This window comes from Myxocyprinus asiaticus, chromosome 9 (genome assembly GCF_019703515.2).
Source record: "Myxocyprinus asiaticus isolate MX2 ecotype Aquarium Trade chromosome 9, UBuf_Myxa_2, whole genome shotgun sequence".
In the NCBI taxonomy this organism is placed as follows: Eukaryota; Metazoa; Chordata; class Actinopteri; order Cypriniformes; family Catostomidae; genus Myxocyprinus; species Myxocyprinus asiaticus.
In genome coordinates, this window is record NC_059352.1 from 2,237,508 (window position 1) to 2,259,110 (window position 21,603).

The 21,603-nt window shown below is 37.5% G+C and overlaps 1 protein-coding gene across 5 annotated transcripts in view; it reads left to right on the forward strand.

Annotated features, from left to right (window-relative positions):
* Nucleotides 1-21,603, forward strand: part of LOC127446011 (thymocyte selection-associated high mobility group box protein TOX-like) — a 177,966-nt gene that overhangs the window by 129,642 nt on the left and 26,721 nt on the right. For 3 of the 5 annotated variants that reach the window (XM_051706605.1, XM_051706604.1, XM_051706606.1), the window contains exons 5-6: nt 11,143-11,376; nt 20,138-20,368. In XM_051706605.1, the coding sequence (XP_051562565.1) occupies nt 11,143-11,376; nt 20,138-20,368 (465 nt within the window). The remainder of the gene's footprint in view (nt 1-11,142; nt 11,377-20,137; nt 20,369-21,603) is intronic. The other 2 variants (XM_051706608.1, XM_051706607.1) reach the window with 1 other exon arrangement.

The following is a 21,603-nucleotide window of genomic DNA, read 5'->3' on the forward strand; positions in this document are numbered from 1 at the left end:
ATTTGGCTTTGATGTACAAAGAACTCGACATATAACAGGAATACAGGAAATTAAGTGTCCAATGGTTGCATTGCTAACAGAGAGCCGCTGCTACATTAACAATGCCTTCTGTGATTGTGTGGGTCTGCACTGAAAGAAATGACTAGAAAGATTTACTTAATCTTTATTTAGAAAGTTTTTGCACACAGTTTTTCTAAGTAAATCTTAATGGTATCAAATTAAGTAAAATCTACTTAACTTTATGACATAATATTGATTAAAGCGAGTACATTTTTACTGAAACATTTTAGTATATACTGTAACTTTTACTTACAAATATGATATACATAAAACTTAAAAACATAACATATTATTAGAACAAGACCTCAAAACACGATGACGGTGACAATTCAAAGATATTTTTTTTTATATATATATATATATATATATAATAAACGAGTAATTTTGAGTAGAAAATACATTTCAGAATACATAAAACAAGAAGCAACCAAACGAAATCAACACTCAACAACAAAAACAGTGCAAATAAACTTGCAAACAGTGAAACCATGCAGGCTCATTAATTATTCAAGCCTGGTGCATGCTGGGAACACCAGCTTTGAAAAGTTAAGTACAATTTACTTATTTTATTTACCAGTGAAATGTACTCAAATTAGCTAATAAATATGACAAGTTTTTCTACTTTAGGACTGATATACAGTATGATGACGCATTGTAAATATAACAAACAATCAAAAATAATATTTATAGTACTTATATGCTACAGCATTCATTTTTACATGTTTGAATGAAGAATTTACTTAATATTTTCAAGTCCACACTTCAACTAACTTATTCATATTGGAAAGTACTTAATCTTGTCTGCAATATTTACATTTTCAGTGTGCATGATGTAGAATGAATATTAGGCCGCATTTAAATTGCAAGGCCTTAGGGGCCGTTTACACCAAATGCGTTGCAATGGCAAGATTGCGGGCGTCTCAAGACATGTTTTTTTTTTTCTCCCCTTTTTCACCCCAATTTGGCATGCCCCCAAGTCCTCGTGGTGGCGTAGTGACTCGCCTCAATCCGTGTGGCGGAGGACGAATCTCAGTTGCCTCCGCGTCTGAGACTGCCAACTCGCGCATCTTATCACGTGGCTTGTTGAGCGTGTTACCATGGAGACAGCGTGTGTGGAGGCTTCACACCATCCACCGCGGCATCCACGCACAACTCACCACGCACCCCACCAAGAGTGAACCACATTATAGCGACCACGAGGAGGTTACCCCATGTGACTCTACCCTCCCTAGCAACCGGGCCAATTTGGTTGCTTAGGAGACCTGGCTGGAGTCATTCAACACGCCCTGGATCGAACTCCAGGGGTGGTAGTCAGCGTCTTTACTCGATGATCTACCCAAGCCCCAAGACATTTTTTTAAACGTTAAAGTTCTTGTTAACTTGACATGATGTCTAAAAAACTTGGAGCTTCTGTGTGAGCCACTGAAAAAACAGTGATACTAACATGGTTCTTGCTTCCGTCTTCGCTATTTTCAAGTGTTTTCTTTGTAAACATGCGCTGGACTGACATCTTGGACTTTAACTGTTAAAAACTAGGGATGCACTGATGCATCCCTAGTTTTTGGTTGATACGATACCGATTAAAACAAAGAACTACAGTAAGGGCCGATAGCGATACAGATACCGATATTTGGCCACTTAGTTTACTTTTTCATCAGATCACTGTTCTACTTAGGAATGCCTAAAAAATATATAAAGAGGTACAAAAGCTTTCTCACTATTCTTACAATAAATAATTTCCAATATATATAATTCCGATACCTGAGAAGTAAAAGTCTGCTGGTTTCAAAGCGTTTTGGATGGCTACCTTCGTCATGTAGCTGTTTTGAGTCTATTTTTTTAACTCGTGTTACATAACGTGAAGCTGTTTTTGCTCTGATGCCAGACTTGTTCATTTTTTATGAATAATCTTATCTTGTGGTTTGCGTATATCAAGTTCTAAGTAAAAAAAAAAAACTAATAAATGAGATAAAGTACATTTAATATGTAAACCATTTTTATTAGAATGAAAAAATCAGAATATTTTCATCCTCAATACTAAAGATTTTGGTTATACTGTGTGCCCCTAGCAAGTAACCCAGACACCATCCCCCCTATCTGGGATTATACCGTTTAGCAATTAGCATACAGTACCTATGGCAACCGCTAACCTTTGTCAGACTCTTTATGATGTTTGTACAGTCATCCAAACGGCTTTATATAGTCTCAACCTATCACTGTGAACGATAGCAGCTCTCTCTGCAATGTGCTTTCTTTTTCAGTATCACTTATTGATCAGTTTCTCTCCTTGTGCCTCTTTCTCAAACTGTCTCTCTCTCACAAATGCTGTCTCTCTCCATCTGTCCTTCACCACAGATAGATTGGCAAACAGACAGCATTAAAAACAAATATTCAATATGTCATCTAAATGTGCAGCACCAGACAATATATTGTTTGTTTAACAATTCGCCCCAACTGCTTTGTCTAAATTGACAGTAAAGAGTGAAATCGTTTGCTGAAGCTGCACATCTTTATTCTTTTGATTATAACCGTGACTACAAATAAATTGAAAGCAAATTTAGTTTGGAATAACAGGGCTGGGCACACACGTTTGGAAAACATACATTCGTTTACCGATTTATTCGCTTAGAAATTGCTTATTTAATGTGAAATATGAGAGGAATGGCTTTATAATGTGAGAATTAAGTGAAGGTGTAATGTGTTTGTACACAGAAGGGCAATGATGGAACAGTATAGTAATACTTTATAAACAAAAGTCAAGATAGATTAAAACTAAACGTATTTCGGAATATCAGGGTCAGGCACACTCACGCAAAATGCTAGTTCGTTTACCGATTTTTTGCTTAGAAATTGATGATTTAATGTGAAAAATTACTGAAATCATTTTTTGCACCCATCCACGCATTTTTCAGTTGTTTTCCTACGTAAAAATGTGCTAGATGGACGTCTAAGGTGCACCGCTGTGGTGCGCCTCGCTTTTTTGATTTGTTTTTTGTTAGCATCTTGCGCAGGAATGCCGTGTTTTTTATACACGTCTAGTTAAAAAGAACTTCAACTGGTAAAGGCCGATAACCGATTCATTGGCCGATAGTTTTTTAAAATCAATTTATAGAATGTCAAAAAAATGTTTTATTCTTTCTGTACTATGGCGGGCAAAAACAAAGAGTCCAAAATTAATAAAATCCCAGATGCAGTTTATTGTTCAACCAAAATCCCAATAATAACCAGAAAAAATGAAGATTTGGTGCATAATGCAGAACTTTTCAGGGACTAAAATAATGAAATTATAAGAAAAACCTATCGGTAACTATCGCCATAGAATTTTTCAGATAACCAATAGTTCCGTTAATCGGTAAAACTGATATATCGGTCTACCTCTAATTCAAGCCGAAGGTAGTCTTGCTGTCTTGTGCAGGAGCACCGCATTTTTACATGACATGTCTAGTTAAAAAGAACTTCAACTGCATTAAAAACGCATCGCGAGACACCTGCGTTCATGACGCTGTGTCTAGCTTTTTTAAGCACAAGGCTGCATTCAGTTTGAATTAGAGGTAGACCGATATATCGGTTTCATCATTTTGTTATTTGAAAATAAGAGTCCCCAATGTGTTTCGGGCTTGTTTATACTTAAAAGTCCTGCATTACGCACTAGAGGTCAACCGATAGTTTTTTTTCCCAATACGATAACTAAGGTGGTGGAAAAGGCCGATAACCGATTAATCGGCCGTTCGTTTTTAAAATTGATTTATAGAATGTAAAAAATATATTCTTTCTTTACTATGGCGGGCAAAGACAAAGAGTCCAAAATGAATAAATTCCCAGATGCTGTTTATTGTTCAACCAAAATAACCCAATAATAACCAGAAAAACTGATTTGAAGATTTTATGCATAATGCAGGAATTTTAATATAAACAGCCTGAAACACATCGGGGACTCTTATTTTGAAATAATGAAATTATGAAAACACTATCGGCAACTATCGTAATATAATTTTTACGATAACCGATAGTTCCAACAATCAACTATCAGCACCAATAATTGGTATATTGGTCAAGCTCTAGTTCAAACCAATGCAGCGCCATGAACACAACACAGGTGTCTTGTGACGCATTTTTTATGCTTTAGAAGTTCTTTTTAACTAGACGTGTCTAAAAAACGTGGTGCTCCTGTGCAAGACAGTAACAACAACAAAAAACAACACAAAAAAAAACAGTGAGGCGCACCACAGCGGTGCACCAAAATCCCAATAATAACCAGAAAAAAATTTAGATTTTGAGCTTAATAAAGGTAGACAGATATATCTGTTTTACCTAATCTGTGCCGATAGTTGTTTTTGGATCTATCGGTTATCAGAAAAATTTGATGGTGATAGTTGCAGATAGTTTTTTAATCATTTTTTCTGGTTATTATTGGGATTTTGGTTGAACAATAAACTGCATCTGGGATTGTATTCATTTTGGACTCTTTGTCTTTGTCCACCATAGTACAGAAAGAATATTTATTTTTTTAAATTCTATAAATAAATTGATTTTAAAAACTATCTGGCTGAATAATCGGTTATCTGCCTTTCCCACCCCCTTAGTTATTGGTATCGGCAAAATCCACTATCTGTTGACCTCTAGTTTTAACGGCCCCTAGTATTTAAATGTACTGAAAAGTACTATAAAGTAGAGGCCGACTGATATATCAATTTTGCTGATTAATCGGCACCGATAACAGATTTCTGGAATTATCATTATCGGCAAACCACACCGATCCACAGCGATAGTTTTACCCTGTGGCGTCCAGCCCTGAAGCGGCTGGGAAGGGTCCGCTGTCATTATACAGTATAAGAGCGGCCTCTAGAGGCGAAATAAAATCACTTCACTGATGTCTTGTGGTGTTTGTTTTGACACGTGAGACTACACTACACTGAGAAAAGGTATTTATACAGTACACTGCAGTACATATTGTCATATCATTATAAAGTAATTAATTTGTTGACTAGATGCTGCATTAGTAGAGAACAGCAGTATGTTTGCCGACAAGGCGGAGAGGACGCTAACATTAAAGCTAACCTCAAGCGGTTAGAACAATGTGTCAAAAATACACGCAAGTCCTACCCAAATGTGTTACCACCTATTACCATCTATTTGCATTAGTTTATATCCAGCTGGTCACGTTTATGCATTCATTAGCTAGCTAAGTTGCATATTTAAAGCTAGTGACATGAGAAAGCAAATTAATATCTTAATGCAGCCGAGAGAAACGTATAAACAAATCAGAAACGCATCTGATTTCAATTCAATTTTTTATCCTCACTGTAATACGATGACTTCAGATCGATCATATTCTTATGCTAAAAAAGGCGAGACACAGCGCAACAAATACGGTTTAATAGAAAGCAGGTGTCTCAATATGCTTTTAAAGTTCTTTTTAATTAGACATGTCAACTAAAAAACAGCACTTCTGCACGAGACGCCGAATAAACAAAAACAAAGGGAAACAAAGATGTTCGTCTAGCGTGCGTTTACATAGAAAAACAAATGGATGGTTGCAAAAGCGTTCAGTGTGAACAGCCCCTTACAGTTGGTGGAGGTCTTTGGCCATTGCGTCTTGCTCTCTTATAAGTGTTTCTCAGATTAAGCAATGAGTTGTTTAAATGCTTTGTCAGGAAAGAATTTCAACTTGGAAATGTGTGAGTCGAGACCCTCGCGTTCAGTTTCATTCTGTTGTGTCCCGTCTGCTTGAACAGCCCCTGACCTGTGCTCATATTCTGAGCCGCTTCACCACCGAGTTCAGCCGGATACCACTGCTATCTGTGAATATTGCTACTCTACATACAGCTGTACTGAATAAAAAACAATGTGGTTTTTCGCTGTTATTATGAAGCTTGAGACTGTAGTTGGAATCAGTGCAAGTATAACACCATGTGACCTGTCTATTGAAGCGTTTCCCCCCTGATTTTACTTTTAACTTAACATTTGAGAATATGGACTCAAACGTTTTATTTATTTATTTATGCACATTTGTTGAAAAGAAATTCTCTTTTTTAACAGCCAGGATAGGGATGTTCTATGAAATAATATAATGGTGCTGAATGGTTTACGTATTTATTGCGCCCTCTTGTGGACTACGGAAACAACGTCAATTTAAAAATCAGCTGACTTTAAATTTAGAATATTAGTTCATATATATTAATATTCATATATTTATTTCATTTAAAAAAGCACAATATATTTTCATGGTTCAGTCAGTACTGTTTATTTTTGTAATATATTTCAGCACTACTTTGAGTGTTATTTTTTCATTCAGTATCAATTTTAAAAACTATCGGTTGATTAATCGGTTATCGGCAGGTACTGCCCAACTTAGTTATCGGTATCGAAATCCACTATCGGTCGACCTCTACTATAAAGGAATATGATATTTGGAATTACAGGGATGAGAACACTCTCAAGAAACGCTAGTTCATTTACCAATTTGCTAAGAAATTGCTTATTTAATGTGATACTGTATGTTCGGCAACATAAACCAACTAAAAAATTAACTCAAATCAGAGAATTTTGTGTGCACTCATTCGCAGTATTGACAATCATTCTGTTTTATTTTGCAAAGGGTCTTTTTTTTCTCTTGCTGTATATTTGACAACCCGTCTTGCAAGAAATGGCCTAATAATTCAAGTCAACGCTATTGAAATGATATTCAGAATTTAAAACATGACGAGGGCGCAGCTATGCTGGTTCAGAAACAAATATTATAAATTATTCAGAGAGGGAGAGAGAGAGAGAATAGACTTTGATAGATTGGTAGTTTCCATTGCTGACTATGGAGTCAGGGTGATACCTTTTGTCCCAACAAAGGTTCCAATCACAAAATTAAAGCTCAGCCATAATATGAAAATTCACTCTGTAAGCACCTATTCACTTTGCTAGCTGCCTCTCTTGTCTTTTGTGTGTTGTTGAAGAGAATTATAGTGTGCACAGATTAAAGAACAGGGTGATGCTCTTGGCCGGCAGCGGTTGCTATAGAAATGGGGTTGCCGTCGCTATGATAGGCCATTCATGTTTGATTAATTGGTTTTTCAATGCTTCTTGGTTTGTGAAAGCCCTTAAAGAGCAACTCCACAGAAAATGGAAAATTAATGGATTTTCTCTCTTGAACATTAAAGCTATTCTGCTGCATTTGAAAATTGAACTAATGGTGTTGCTGAAATTTGATTTGAGGTTGGAGGTTGCGTTTTGGAGACAGCGTTTTGTGTAAAGGCACAACCTAAGAAAACTGAGTTCTCTGCAAAAAATAAATACAATTATAATTAATATTTTGTCTTGTCTAAACATTCAACATCTAAACATTCATAAAACAAGATATTTGACCTGACAAGCAAAATGGCATAAGATATTAAAGGATTAGTTCACCAAAAAATGAAAATTCAGTCATTGTTTACTCACCCCTGTGTTGTTATAACCCTATATGACTTTCTTTCTTTTTCTGAACACATAGGGAGAAATTGTGAAGAAATGTTGTGCTCAGTGATGTCATACAATGGCAGTTTATGGTGACCACCTCTTCAAGCTTCAAAAGAACACAAAAGTATAATTCAGAAGTCTAATAAATTATTCCATGAGACTCATGATTGTTATGAAAGCATACGATAAGATTTGGTGAGAAACAAACTGAAATCGAATGTATTATTTAGTGAAAATGTTCACTGACCGTTGATCTCCTGTGTGCGTTCATGATAGGACACGAGAGCAACAGTTCACGCAGCCCCCTCATGACATTGGGGCGTTCAAGTGAAAACCCGTTTTGTTTATCTAAAAACAGGTCCAAAACAGCGATAGTGACAACAGAACACAACACAGCTACACAAAACAGAGAACAGAACTTGTCAAATGAACTGCTTTAACCCTTTAAAGCCTGAGCCCAAAATTCTGAAAATTCCATTCTGTGCCAGAATATGTTATTCATATCCAAATTCATATTATATTCATATTCATATAACATCACACACCTGAACTGTATGTACCATATTGAAGAGAAGAACTTGGGCTTTCAAATGATATAAATATATGTATGATTATTTAAGGCTAATCATCCTTTATCAATTGTAGTCGAAGAACTGATGCATTTCTATGCCCAGCCTTATTTGTCTGGACCGGTGCCAGTTCACAGTGGACAGAGTTACCCACGCAATACCGAAAATAGAAAACAAGCGATCGATAGAATGTACCGTCGCTCATCACTGATGGTTAGGACAAAAACTCTGATTAACATAGAAAATATAACTTTTATCATGTGCCGTTTGCCATCAGGTTAGGACACAGTGTGACTGTGGCTGACTGTAGCCTCCTCTATGTTTCGGTTTGATTTCCTTATTGGAAAAATAAGGCTGGGCATAGAAATGCATCAGTTCTTTGACTACAATCTCTTCAAACATGTTTAGTAAGTTCTGTTCTCTGTTTTGTGTAGCTGTGTTGTGTTCTGTTGTCACTATCACTGTGGAGGAACAGTTTTTAGATAAACAAAACAAGTTTTCGCTTAAACGCCCCAATGTCACGAGGGGGCTGCGTGAACTGTTGCTCTTTTGTCCTGTCATGAACGCTCACAGGAGATCAACGGTCAGTGAACATTTTCACTAAATAATACATTCGATTTCAGTTTGTTTCTCACTAAATCTTATCGTATGCTTTCATAACAATCATGAGTCTCATGAATAATTTATTAGACTTCTGAATTATACTTTTGTGTTCTTTTGAAGCTTGAAGAGGTGGTCACCATAAACTGCCATTGTATGACATCACTCTCTCTTTGTGTTAAGAAAAATAAAGAAAGTCATAAAGGGTTATAACAACATAGGTGTGAGTAAACAATGACTGGATTTAAATTTTTGGGTGAACTAATCCTTTAAGTCTTGTTTTGAGAGAAATCGAACTAAATTTGGTGGAGTTTATACTTAAAAGCAAGAAAACACTATTTGCCAATGGGGTAAGAAAAATAAACTTCATTCAAAGAGAAAACAGGGTTTTTTGTCTTACCTTTCAATTTGCCACTGCCAAAAGAACTCTGTACATTTAAGATGCAACCATGAAGTTTTTCTGTTCTTTAATTTTAAATTTCCCCTATTAGCAAATGTTGAGAGGTTAATTACCACTATTACAACCTCTTGCTAAGATCATAGCTGCTACGTTAATTTTTACGAAGACCCGCAGAAGCCCACACCTCTCGAAATTCATTAATCATTTTAAAAGCATGCAGTTGATATGTAATGTTTAATTCAACTCGTGAATGTTGCATGGCGCTAATAAATGCTAGTTCATCAACTTTTTTTCTCTCTGTTTCTCTTTTTCTTTTGATTTGTGGTTGGCTAAGTATTCCTATTTATGTGTAAATGAACACATACACTCGCAGCCCTACTGTCGACATCCGCTCATATCTTCTCATGAGATGCTTTTGAAGTGTAGCAATGAAAATGAAATACAGTGAAATATTAAAATACTAGAGTTTTGGGGGTTTAGATTTTGTGCTTTAAGTGAAACGAGAACCGTAGGGATTAAAGTTTTTGCTATTAGCTAATTTAGCAATGCCTGGTTTCACATTATGTGCCTGAATATTAAATACCTGTATATTAACTACATTAGCACTAGTCATATAGGGTTTTGTTTAAGTAAAATTTGCTTACGTTTTTCTCTAAATGTTATTTATTTACCTTATGTGAATGTCCTTTTAAGAATTACTGTTGTTATTAGGTGCTGAACGACTCTTGTGGTTGCTTTCGGATTCTTCTAGGTTGAGCACCAATGGCGTTGTGGGTTTCTGAAGTTGCTTTGAAATTCATGCAGAAAGACATTACTGTAAATGTCTGCTTATCTATCAAGATCTCACAATAATCTGTTTATGATGCAAGTCAGTATGAAAGTATTAAGGACACTTTCATTGCCCCAGGATTCAATTTCATTGTAATTTTGCACTGTCAGCCAATTGAGGTGGATGTTTTGTGGATGTAATATGATAAAGGTGAATGTGTATTTGTGGCCTCCATGAGTTGTGCATTGATAAGATCGGTATTAAAGATCCATTTTGTAGTGCTAGTGAGGTTGCATTTTGATTTAAAGCACGTAAACATTTCATTTAGCAAACAATTTAAAAAATAAATAAATAATAATTTTAGGAAGCAGAGGAAGTCATACCAAATGATGCTGTGATTATATCAGTGTTGGGTAGTAACTAACTAAAAGTAGTGACACTACAAACGTAACTATATTAGTGAACCTTTACAGTGTTAAAATAGCCTACTTTCTCCTATCCCAACTTAATGTAAAGAGACAACTATAAATAAGCCATTTGTAGGTTAATTTCCTCTCTGTGACGCTATAAAAAGTTTGTTTTGAGTGGCCCGACACATAAACATTGACTCAGCCAATGGCGTGAGTTGGGGGTGGGACTAACTATTTGTTTGGGTGTATTTGAAAAGCTTTTTTGGAAACATGTTTATTTTTGCAGTTACGTTCGGTGGCGAAGAATTTACATACAACTTTAACTTTTCAGTGGAGTGACAGTAGTTAATCAGTTTTCAAATTAGTGTAGCTTTTACAGTAATGACATTTAATAATTTCGCAGATGAATGAGCTAATTTTTCCAGCGGTATAGCATGCTAAACCGCTACTGCGCTATTTTTTCACATTGTATTATGCATACAGCTTCAGAGTCACGCAAACCACATAACGTAAACAAACATTTCCGCCTCAAAAAGCTTTGATATACATCCCCCCCCCCCCCACACACAGACACAAAAAGCTACTTGTTATCTACCATAAGTAGCTTGTAATGTTGCATAATACTCTTTTAAAAGATAGCTTGACTGTCACTGAACTACTTTAAATTATGATAAGCTTGTAACTTGACAACTTCACACAACATTTTTATAACCGTAACTAGCCACCAATTATCAGACTGTCGCTTCAAAGGGTGAGGGAAGAAACTTGCGTCTTTCCACCACAAACATTTCAGAAAAGAAAAAAATGGTCGGGCTCAATTGGTAAATTATTTTCGAAATGACACGAGTCTCCTAGTAAAGTCTGGTGTTCTTCTCTCACCCTTAGATGCCGGCGTTTGGGGGGGGAGCTGGCAGGCATTACATCCGCGCCCACCACAGCCCCATGATAAACCGATCCGCCAGGATACTGCCCCATCCCATGAGCGCCCTGTCCCAACTCAGCTCTCAGATTGGCCAAGGCTCCTTTACCCATGGTTCCCCTTCATCACCAGGAAGTCAGTCAGCCACGCCCTCCCCCTCAAGCTCCACCCAGGAAGAGGAAGCAAAGTACCACTTAAAGGTACAGGGAATCCTTTTCCCATTGGTTTCAGGCGTTACGCTGGCATATGCGATTAGAATGGAAATATTTATGTGGGTCGTTTAACAGTCGAAATAGAGCGCAATGCCTTTTTTTCCATTCATTTTCTCTAGGCATTTAAAAAAATATCATCACTTCACAAATTCTGAGCTTATGGTAGGTCTGTCTAGAAAGGTTAAACAGTTTTGTTATAATCTCTTTATGACCGACTGCATTATTAAAAAGCATAAATACGAGAAATTAGCATTTTTCCTCTTTATTTACAAGCAACTGTTGTCAAATTCTTTCTTGGGACCCACTTTATATTAGGTGTCTTTAACTACTATGAACTTAAGAATTTGATAGTGTACTTATTTTGTACATCAAGTTGTTGCATTGTACTTACATTTAACCCCTTAAACTCCACGGGGCGCTATATCGTGAAAAAAGTTTACATTTAAAACGTTAAAGTCTCTGGATACATAAGTCAGGCATATGTGGTATTATTTGAAAGCTAAGAATCTGAACTTTCCAGTGATAACCACTTCTGCATTTATTTGACGTAAAATAACAAAATAAGGCCTCAAAATATTCACGTTGAAAATTAGCGCCCCCTAGAGGTAATGGGGTAGAAATATTTATATGAAAATAAAAGTCCTTCACCTTGCACATAAATGGTCATATATCAAATGAAAGCTCTCACTCTCAGGAATGTGACTGTACAGTTTATTTTGTTGCCCTAATACCACAGTTTAAAAGATTTTCAAAAGAATCACAAAGTTAAATATGATTTTTTAAAGTCATCAAATACAAACGTCTCTTTTATGCACTGCTCACTGCTGCTGTAAGCCTCAAGTAGCCGAAAACTTTATATCTGCTTTTACCTTAGGGAGATTTCTAAAATAAATGAGCTATTGTTTACTTGTCTGTGAGATTGCTTGACTGAATAATACAAGTTTATATCTTAGATGTCCAGAACACAATGTCATCCAGCAGGAAAAGCATGCTAAACAAATCATCAGAAATTTTTCTTTCGACTATTGATGATAAAATGTGAATGGGAGGATCACAGCTTTCTAATAACACCTAGATTGAGCTTGTAGTCCACTCAGAGGCCGAGATATTCAGTGAAATAACGAGGGTGGTGCTTGAACTGAAAATTAGACTGAATGTCTATGGACGAGCACATCTGTGAGGGCTAAAATGTGTTAGAGCGCCACCTACATTTCAGATCTGCATACTGTGATGGAATGTGATAGAGAAAAAAATATATTTTCTAGTGCTTGCTGCCATTAAGTAGAATGAAATGAGACTTTTCAAAGTCAGGTAGAGTGAACAGAACCAAAATTGCATGTTTACAAAGTTAGGACAAAAACAAAGTGTTTATCATTAGATTATAAACATATACAATATTATTTATGAATAATAAATAATATTTTTGTTTTAGTTGGGGGGTTCTCTGAACAATTAGACCAATTGTTTTTAAATTAGCCCACAGTATGTGTGAATGGTGCGCTTTTAAATTTGAGTGTGATAAACTGTGAGCGGCAGCCCAAAAATGCACCAAAGTATAAGGGGTTAAAGTACCTGCATTTAATTACATCTGTAGTTACACTGTTAACCCAACCCTAACCCTAACCCCAAACCCTACTCCTTAACCTACCCGTAGCTCAACATCAGAAGCAGCAAATGTGTTAGATATATAAATATATTAGACACCAAATATAAAGTGGGACCCTTTCTTAAGAACAATTTACAGTATATCTCAGTAGTGTTTGCAAATGTCTGCATTTTAACCTCACATACTGACGGCTTTTGTTCACTGTAGTTTGTTGGCAAAAACATTACTCTCTCTCTCTCTCTCTCTCTCTCTCTCTCTCTCTCTCTCTCTCTCTCTCTCTTCATTTTCATTGTCCCAGAAAACCAATTACTTCAGCTTGTCTGTCATCCTATTTTTTTATTGGAAGTGTCAGTTTGAATTTAATTTGAATGTTGCATGTAATGCGCGGGCAGCTCAGAATCCCTCATTATCGCAACGCTGCATGCTTAATTGGATTGGAGAATACAAAGAGTGAATTAACTTACATGATGTTTAAATTACATTGTTCTACAGTGGGCTTATGGAAGCGTCAACCCTAATACAGCACAAAGTCCAGTACGATTATACCTACTGCAAGTAGATTCAGAGCGCTGTTGCCAGTCAAAATAAATAAGTAGTTAAGTCAGTCGGTATTGTTGGTTCAGTCTCGGTGGAGATTAATAATAATGCAGTCTGGACAACAAGAACAATTAGCACATTTCAATTCCACAGGTATTGCATTTGCTGGAAAACAAGCATGGAGTTAGACGTCTGCATGCCAGTACAATTGTATTCACACACATACACACTTTTAAGGGTGTTCCTTCAACTATTGGCACATTTGTCCCTGTGGACGCACTTTTTACACTCTCAAGAATTTATTTAATTTATCACTAACGATGAGAATTCTGGAGAACACTGGAGAATTCAATCAGTTTTCTAGGCTAATTTTAAAAGGTAGCATTTTAAGAATCCTAAATTCAACTTGGTAACATTTTACAATAAGATTATATTTGTTAACAATAGTATAACAGCTATATATTTTTACAGCTTTTATTAATCTTGGTTAAAGATACAAATACAATTGTTTATTGTTAGTTCACAATGCATTAAATAATGTTATCTTTTACAACTTTAATAAAATAAAAAATAATAATAATTAGTATATTATTTATTATTATTAGTAATAATAATAGTTTATGATTATTTTAGATTACCATAGTTTTAAAATAGCAAAAGCTAACATGTTTATGATGGATTTCAATATTTTGAGATTGAAAATATGGGTTTGAGATAAGGGTAAAACAAGAAAATGTTTACGTAAAGGGATTTGAAAAGTTTTATTATGACCTTCATTAATAAAAAGAAAAAAGTTGTTTTTTTTTCTTTGTATTTTTTTTCTTTCATTTTAATATAAAATCAACATCTGGGCCATAAAAGTGCTTGTAGTTAAAGAAACGCCCATATATGCAACGTATTTAAATTTTCTTACACCAACCCACAAACACATCCATCCTGGCTTTAATTTTCCTCTGGAATGCAGTTTGTGCTCATGAAGCACATATGTGTGTTTATTTACATTTAATTAAATTCATTTAATGTATATAAATCAGCATTTAGTTGCTAGTTTCTAATCCATTTCCTCATTGCAATTGCTGATCTTTTACCTGGGTTGCATGTGTAATGAATTTGCTGTATGCATGCATGCACATGTGACTATATGTGTTTTTACGAGAGCGTCATCATGTCTGCGCTCTAATTGAATCCGGGACTCTTTAGTTTTAAAATGTGCAGCTGTGCACACAGACACACATGTGCACTAGGCCATACATATACAAACAAGAACCACATTTGAATGGAGACAATTATGTAAAAACATCTTATCAACTGTACACAAAACAGTTTTTAGGCCTGAAACATATTGTACGCAAATACATGCAAATGCTTCCAGTTAAGCAAGTTCGATTTTTAGCATTTTTGCATTCTGAAATTTGTTCGAATGGAATTCATAATAAATCGACATTTAAGGAAACTCTATAGCCCCCTTGAGTACTGAGGTGTTTTACCGTCACACTACTACCAGAACTGCATGCTTGTAGTCACGTCTTTAATTGCATACTTGCATAGAGTTTTTCTGGCCTAAAATGGGTGTAATTTTACATGCACGGGTGCTACACTGTACTGAATACTATGCTAACGAGCCAAAACATTATGACCACCTTCCTAATATGCTGTTGGTCAAAACAGCACCGACCCCCCGAGGCATGAACTCTACAAGACCCCTGAAGGTGTCCTGTGTTATCTGGCACCAAGACATTAGCAGCAGATCCTTCAAATCCTGTAAGTTGCTAGGTGGAGCCGCTGTGGATCGGACTTGTTGGTCCAGTGCATCCCACAGTTGCTCAATCGTATTGAGATCTGGGGAATTTGGAGTCCAGGGCAACACCTTGAACTCTTCATCATGTTCCTCAAACCATTCTCAAACAATGTGTGCAGTGTGGTAGGGTGCATTATCCTGCTAAAAGAGGCCACTGCCATCAGAGAATACCATTCCATGAAGGGGTGTACCTGGCCTGCAACGATGTTTAGGTAGGTGGCACGTGTCAAATTGACGTCCACATGAATGGCCGCACCCAGGGTTTCCCAGCAGAACATTGCCCAGAGCCTCACACTCACTCCACCGGCTTGTCGTCTTCCCAGAGTGCATCCTGGTGCCATCACTTCCCCAGGTAAACGGCGAACACGTACACGGCCATCCACGTGATGTAAAAGAAAGCAGGACTCATCTTACCAAGCAACCTTCTTCCATTGCTCCAAGGTCCAGTTCCGACACTCGCATGCTCATCGTAAGTGCATCGACAGTGGACAGGGGTCATCATGGGCACTCTGATCGGTCTGCGGCTACGCAGCCCTATACGCAGAAGGGTGTGATGCACTGTGTGTTGTGACACATTCCTCCTGTAACCATCATTAAAAAAAATTGTGACTTGTGCCACAGTAGACCTTCTGTTGGTTCGGACCAGACGGGATAGCCTTCGTTGCACTCGTGCATCAATGAGCCTTGGGCACCCAACACCTTGTTTGTCCCTCCTCGGACCACTGTCAGTAGGTACTCACCACTGCTGACCGGGAGCATCCCACAAGCCTTGCTGTTTCAGAGATGCTCTGACCCAGTCATCTGGCTATAACAATTTGGGCCCTTGTCAAAGTCACTCAGGTCTTTACTCCTGCCCATTTCTCCCGCATTCAACATGTTGACTACGAGAACTGATTGTTCGCTTACCATCTAATCCATCCAGACCTTGACAGGTGGCCATGTTAGGAGAGGATCAACATTATTTGCTTCACCTGTGAGTGGTCATAATGTTTTGGCTCATCAGTGTATATTCAGATATATTTGCTCTCCGCTTCAAAAATCAAAACAGAAAAATTCAACTAGTTATATTACATCATAGATGCAGAAATGGACATAGAGATTTTTGACTGTGACCACATCCTATTTCCAAACATATTTCCTGTTTACAGTATAACTGCTGTTCCAGAGTTTGATTTTGCATTTTCAAAAGCATGTGTGGACTTGATTCAAAACACAAACACTCCGTCTGCATTTTGGTGCACAAATCACAAGACATATTTTGTTTCTAGAGCCATGTAGGCAGAAGGCGAATCAGATATGAATATTAACAGCAGGTGCATTTTGGACATGATATGGTTTAACAAACACTATTTTCTTTCTTGTTTTTGTGTATTTCCTATTGAAACAGGAAGTTGGGGCGGTACATAACGAAGGGCTTGGACATGAAAAAAAAAGGCAATAGCCTTTAGTTTGCATCACAGCTCGATAAAACCATTAGCATCTTGCTATTGCTAGTCAGAGCCAGGTGGTATTAGTGGGAGGGACATTCTCTAGAGAGCATTTAATTGGACAAAAAATCATCAATATTTTATCTGTTGAAAAAGACTTCTATAAAGTCATCTTAAAGTGTATTTTGTCAACTAGCATACAGACTAGCTTATAAATCATATTTATATAAATATAAATCTTTAAGATAACGCTCCGTATCACGGGAATATTTTCGCTCTGGGACCCACTTTATGTTAGGTGTCTGTAACTACTATGTACTTAAGCATTTATTACATACAGATTGTTAAATTTGACTTACATTACTCACAAAGTACCTGCATTTAATTACATCTGTAGTTACACTGTTACACTAACCCTAACCTTACCCCTAATCCTAAACCTACACATACCCCATCCTCAGTAGCAGCAAATGTGAATCTTATGAGAATTTTGCAGAACAATATGTAGTTACACAATAAGTACATTGATTGTGTGTATTTAAAGGTTAGTACATAGTAGTTAAAGACATTTATATAAAGTTTGACCTCGCACTGTTTATGTGATTATTTTAATTGATTGTCGTGTAAATTGCATGTAAAGACAAATATATGGCGATTATACAACGGACTGTTTTAATGCAGCATCAGGCAATGTTTCATGCTACATTTCATCTCTCTTCAAATTAGTTTCTTTTTTTTCCCCCGTACATTGAAAATGCTGATTTGTGAGAATGATGTTATCTAACCATCAAGTTCTGCCCTAGAAACCTCTTTCACATGTTTGCTTTAAGTCTTTTACATTTTCGGTCCTGTTAAATACAAAGACGTATTTTTCCGGTCTTTTTTAATGTCCTTTCTATCCTAATTTCCACTCATCTGAATAATGCAATTGTTTTTGTTTTAAATGCACAGCGGTTTAAGATGAAGAAAAAAATATTAGCATGCAGCAGACAGGAGATGATGCAGCACTGATTTAAATGGGATATTAACATGGTTTGCTCGACTCTGCATTAAGAAATCAATTTGAGCTGCAATGTTTGAGAGCTCTCTCACAGAGAAAGAGAGTTGGTGAACTGTCACAGCACATTACGCAGCCATCGCTTGACTGAAAGCATTCTGGAATTCACGGCATCCCATTTTTATTTCATGATGTTTGCAATAAAAGACAACTCATATCTGCATAGCCAAACACTAACATAGTACAGCAGAGCAGGTTGGGAGATGCAAGCATCAGGTATAGAGGCATTCGAAGAACTGAATTTCTAAAGAAAATATGAGTGGTGTTTTCCCATGCAAAAGTCACCACCATGACGCTAGGATGTTCTGGGTGGTTGCTAGAGCAGGTATCACTATTATTATCGCTCATAGTTAGGGTTAGTGATTTGAACAAACCTCTGCCACAAAATATTAAACTTCAGCATGTAAACTCATCCTACAAGCAGTGATACCTCAAATCATGCGACTTATTTTGGAGATGTGTGCTATTACTCATGATACGATTTTCACCTGGTGGACTTAAAAAAAAAAAAAGAAAAAAAAATATTTTCTCATAGACTTACATTGAAGAAGGGACTCAATCCATATCTAGAGAACTTGAGGGTGAACTCTTTTGACTTTAGACAGTAAGCAACCATCCAAAAAAAAAAAAACTAACAACCACAAAGCAACGCACTAAATGCTTATCAGAACATCTCAGCAATCACATAACAACGCCCTGGACAATCACAACACCCAGCAACAACATAGCAACGTGCTAAAAGCCAATTAGAACACCCCAGCAACTGCATAGCCACACTAAATGCCACCCAGAACATCTCAGCAACTGCACAGCAATACCCTGGCCAATCACAAGACCCTAGCAACCATATAGCAATGCCCTGGATAATCACAACACCCCAGCAACCGCTTCGCAATGCCCTGGACAATCACAACAACATAGCAACATGCTAAAAGCCAGTCAGAACATCTCAGCAACTGCATAGCAACACGCTAAATGCCACCCAGCACAGATCAGCAACCGCAGAGCAACACCCTGGACATTCACAACACCTTAGCAACCGCATAGCAACGCACTGTACAATCACAACACCCCAGCAACCACATAGCGACACCCTGGACAATCACAACACCCTAGCAACAACATAGCAATGTGGTAAAAGCCAATCAGAACACCTCAGCAACTGCATAGCAAGGCCCTGGCCAATCACAACACCATAGCAACTGTATAGCAATGCCCTGGACAATTACAACACCCTTGTGTATGGATTTACGATGTGTGTGATTATTGATGACAAATGTGTATGTAACATGTTTTTCCAACGATGCAGTGTATGTCCAAGACAAATTTCCTTTGGGACAATAACATTTAATCATCATCACAACATCCCAGCAACCGTTTAGCAATGCCCTGGACAATCACAACACCCTAGCAACTGTATAGCAACACCCTGGACAATCACAATACCCTGGCAACAACATAGCAATGTGCTAAAAGCCACTCAGAACACCTCAGCAACCACATAGCAAACCCTGGCCAATCACAACACCCTAGCAACCACATAGCAATGTAATAAATGCCACTCAGAACACTTTAGCAACTATATAGCAACACCCTGGCCAATCACAGCTCCCTAGCAACCACATAGTAATGCACTAAATGCCACTCAGAACACCTCAGCAACTACATGGCAATGCCTTGGCCAATCACAACACCCTAGCAACCAAATAGCAACATGCTAAAAGATAATCACAACACCCTTGCAACCACATAGCAACAAACTAAATGCCACTCAGAACACCTCAGCAACCTCATGGCAACACCCTGGCCAATCATAACATCCTAGCAACCACATAACGCACTAAATGCCACTCAGAACACCTCAGCAACTGCATGGCAATGCCTTGGCCAATCACAACACCCTAGCAACCAAATAGCAACATGCTAAAAGATAACCACAACACCCTAGCAACCACATAGCAATGCACTAAATGCCACTCAGAACACCTCAGCAACCACATGGCAACGCCCTGGCCAATCACAACACCCTAGCATCATGGTGGAGAATTTTAAATGGGCAAGTGTCAGTCACATTTTCTTCTGAAAAAGTCCAAATCTAGTTTGCTTTTTTTGGTTTTTCTTGTTTGCACTGATGTACCCCTTGCAATGTGTGCACGTAATTTTTATGTATGTAAATATCGATGTATCATACAGCTTATGACGTGTAAATACACTCAGAAGTGACCCATTAAAAATAAAGTATTTGCAAACATTAAAATAATGTTTCACCCGAAAGTGTTCAAAACCGTGTCCTCACACCAACTCTCTCTCTCTTCCCTCTTCAGATCACAGGAGAGAAGCGGCCATCCTCTGACATGATGAAGCCCAAACCCAAACCTCAGAAGAAGAAGAAGAAGAAGGACCCAAACGAGCCGCAGAAGCCCGTCTCAGCGTACGCGCTGTTTTTCAGGGACACTCAAGCCGCTATCAAGGGCCAAAACCCCAACGCGACCTTTGGAGATGTCTCAAAGATTGTTGCTTCGATGTGGGACAGTCTGGGAGAGGAACAGAAACAAGTGAGGAAACATTTTATTGCTCAGAGGTTCCACTTTCATGGCTGATGAGACTTATTTGTGTAAATTACAGTGATGTGTATGTGTTTCAGTATTTTTGGAATATGGTCTATAACACACAGCTGCTATTGCATGTCAAATAAGAGGCACCTGCCTCAGTGACAAAGTGCAGAGCGCTCACCCTTCACCACTGATATTTCTCTAATTTGCTCTCCATCCCTTTTTCTCTCCGAGAGCTGCTGTGTCCTTTTATTTGCAGTTAATTTTTGCCTCCTTCACTCTGCTCTCCTCACCATGAATCTTCATTTCGCCGCTGACACCCTTGAATGTGAATTCCTCATTTCCTGGCCTCTTTTTATTTATATCTGTTGCCTGGTGATTCGATCATGCTAAGAATACGAGATTAGCCATCACCAGCACCCTTCAATTCCCCCCAAGGACATCTGCTCTCCGAAATGTTATTGTTTGTGCATTTTAACCCTTTGTCCACTGAAAGATGTTCAAATACGCATAAAACATCACATTCTTTTGTTTGTCAGATATAGCACATTATTTCGTAGAATAATAAGATTTGTCCTTGGGCAGTCGTGTCTGTTTATGTCTGTTCTTTTTTTAAAGGAAACATATTTTGAGAAAATAAAGCTTGGAACGAAATAAAGTCATGAGGTTGTGTCTCCCTGAGCTCCGTTTAATTCCACGATTAGCGCTGGTTATGTCATTTGTTGATGACATCACCTGCTACTAACGTAGTTCTGCAAAATCGAACAGCACATTGTGGTTCTGTTCCAAACCATTGTGAGGTGACTACTTAGGCAGCATTTTAAAGACCCCATGAAATCAAAATAAAAATTTTTTTGGCTTTTAGATCCTGCAAAGAAAGATCGACCAATCACAGAGTCGCGGCGAACAAAGTGCAGCAAAAGAGCTCTGCAGCGACTCCCACTTCCATGTAATTAACGCAATCAAGTCGCTCTCCCTTCACTCTCAAACTACTGATATATTTGTATATATCTGAATATTTTGCAATATAGTTTGTATTCATCGATTTTATACTTATAATCAACCACTTTAAATCAATAGTTTTATATTTTTCCCTCGTTTTGGAACACATCCTCTATGTGTTAATTAACTGGTCTACAATTCAGTAGGGCATGTTTCCTGAAATATTCCAATTTTAGTTTGTAAAAGTCTAGCATTAGCATTAGTGCTCATAATGTAGGAAGTATAGCAATATGTTT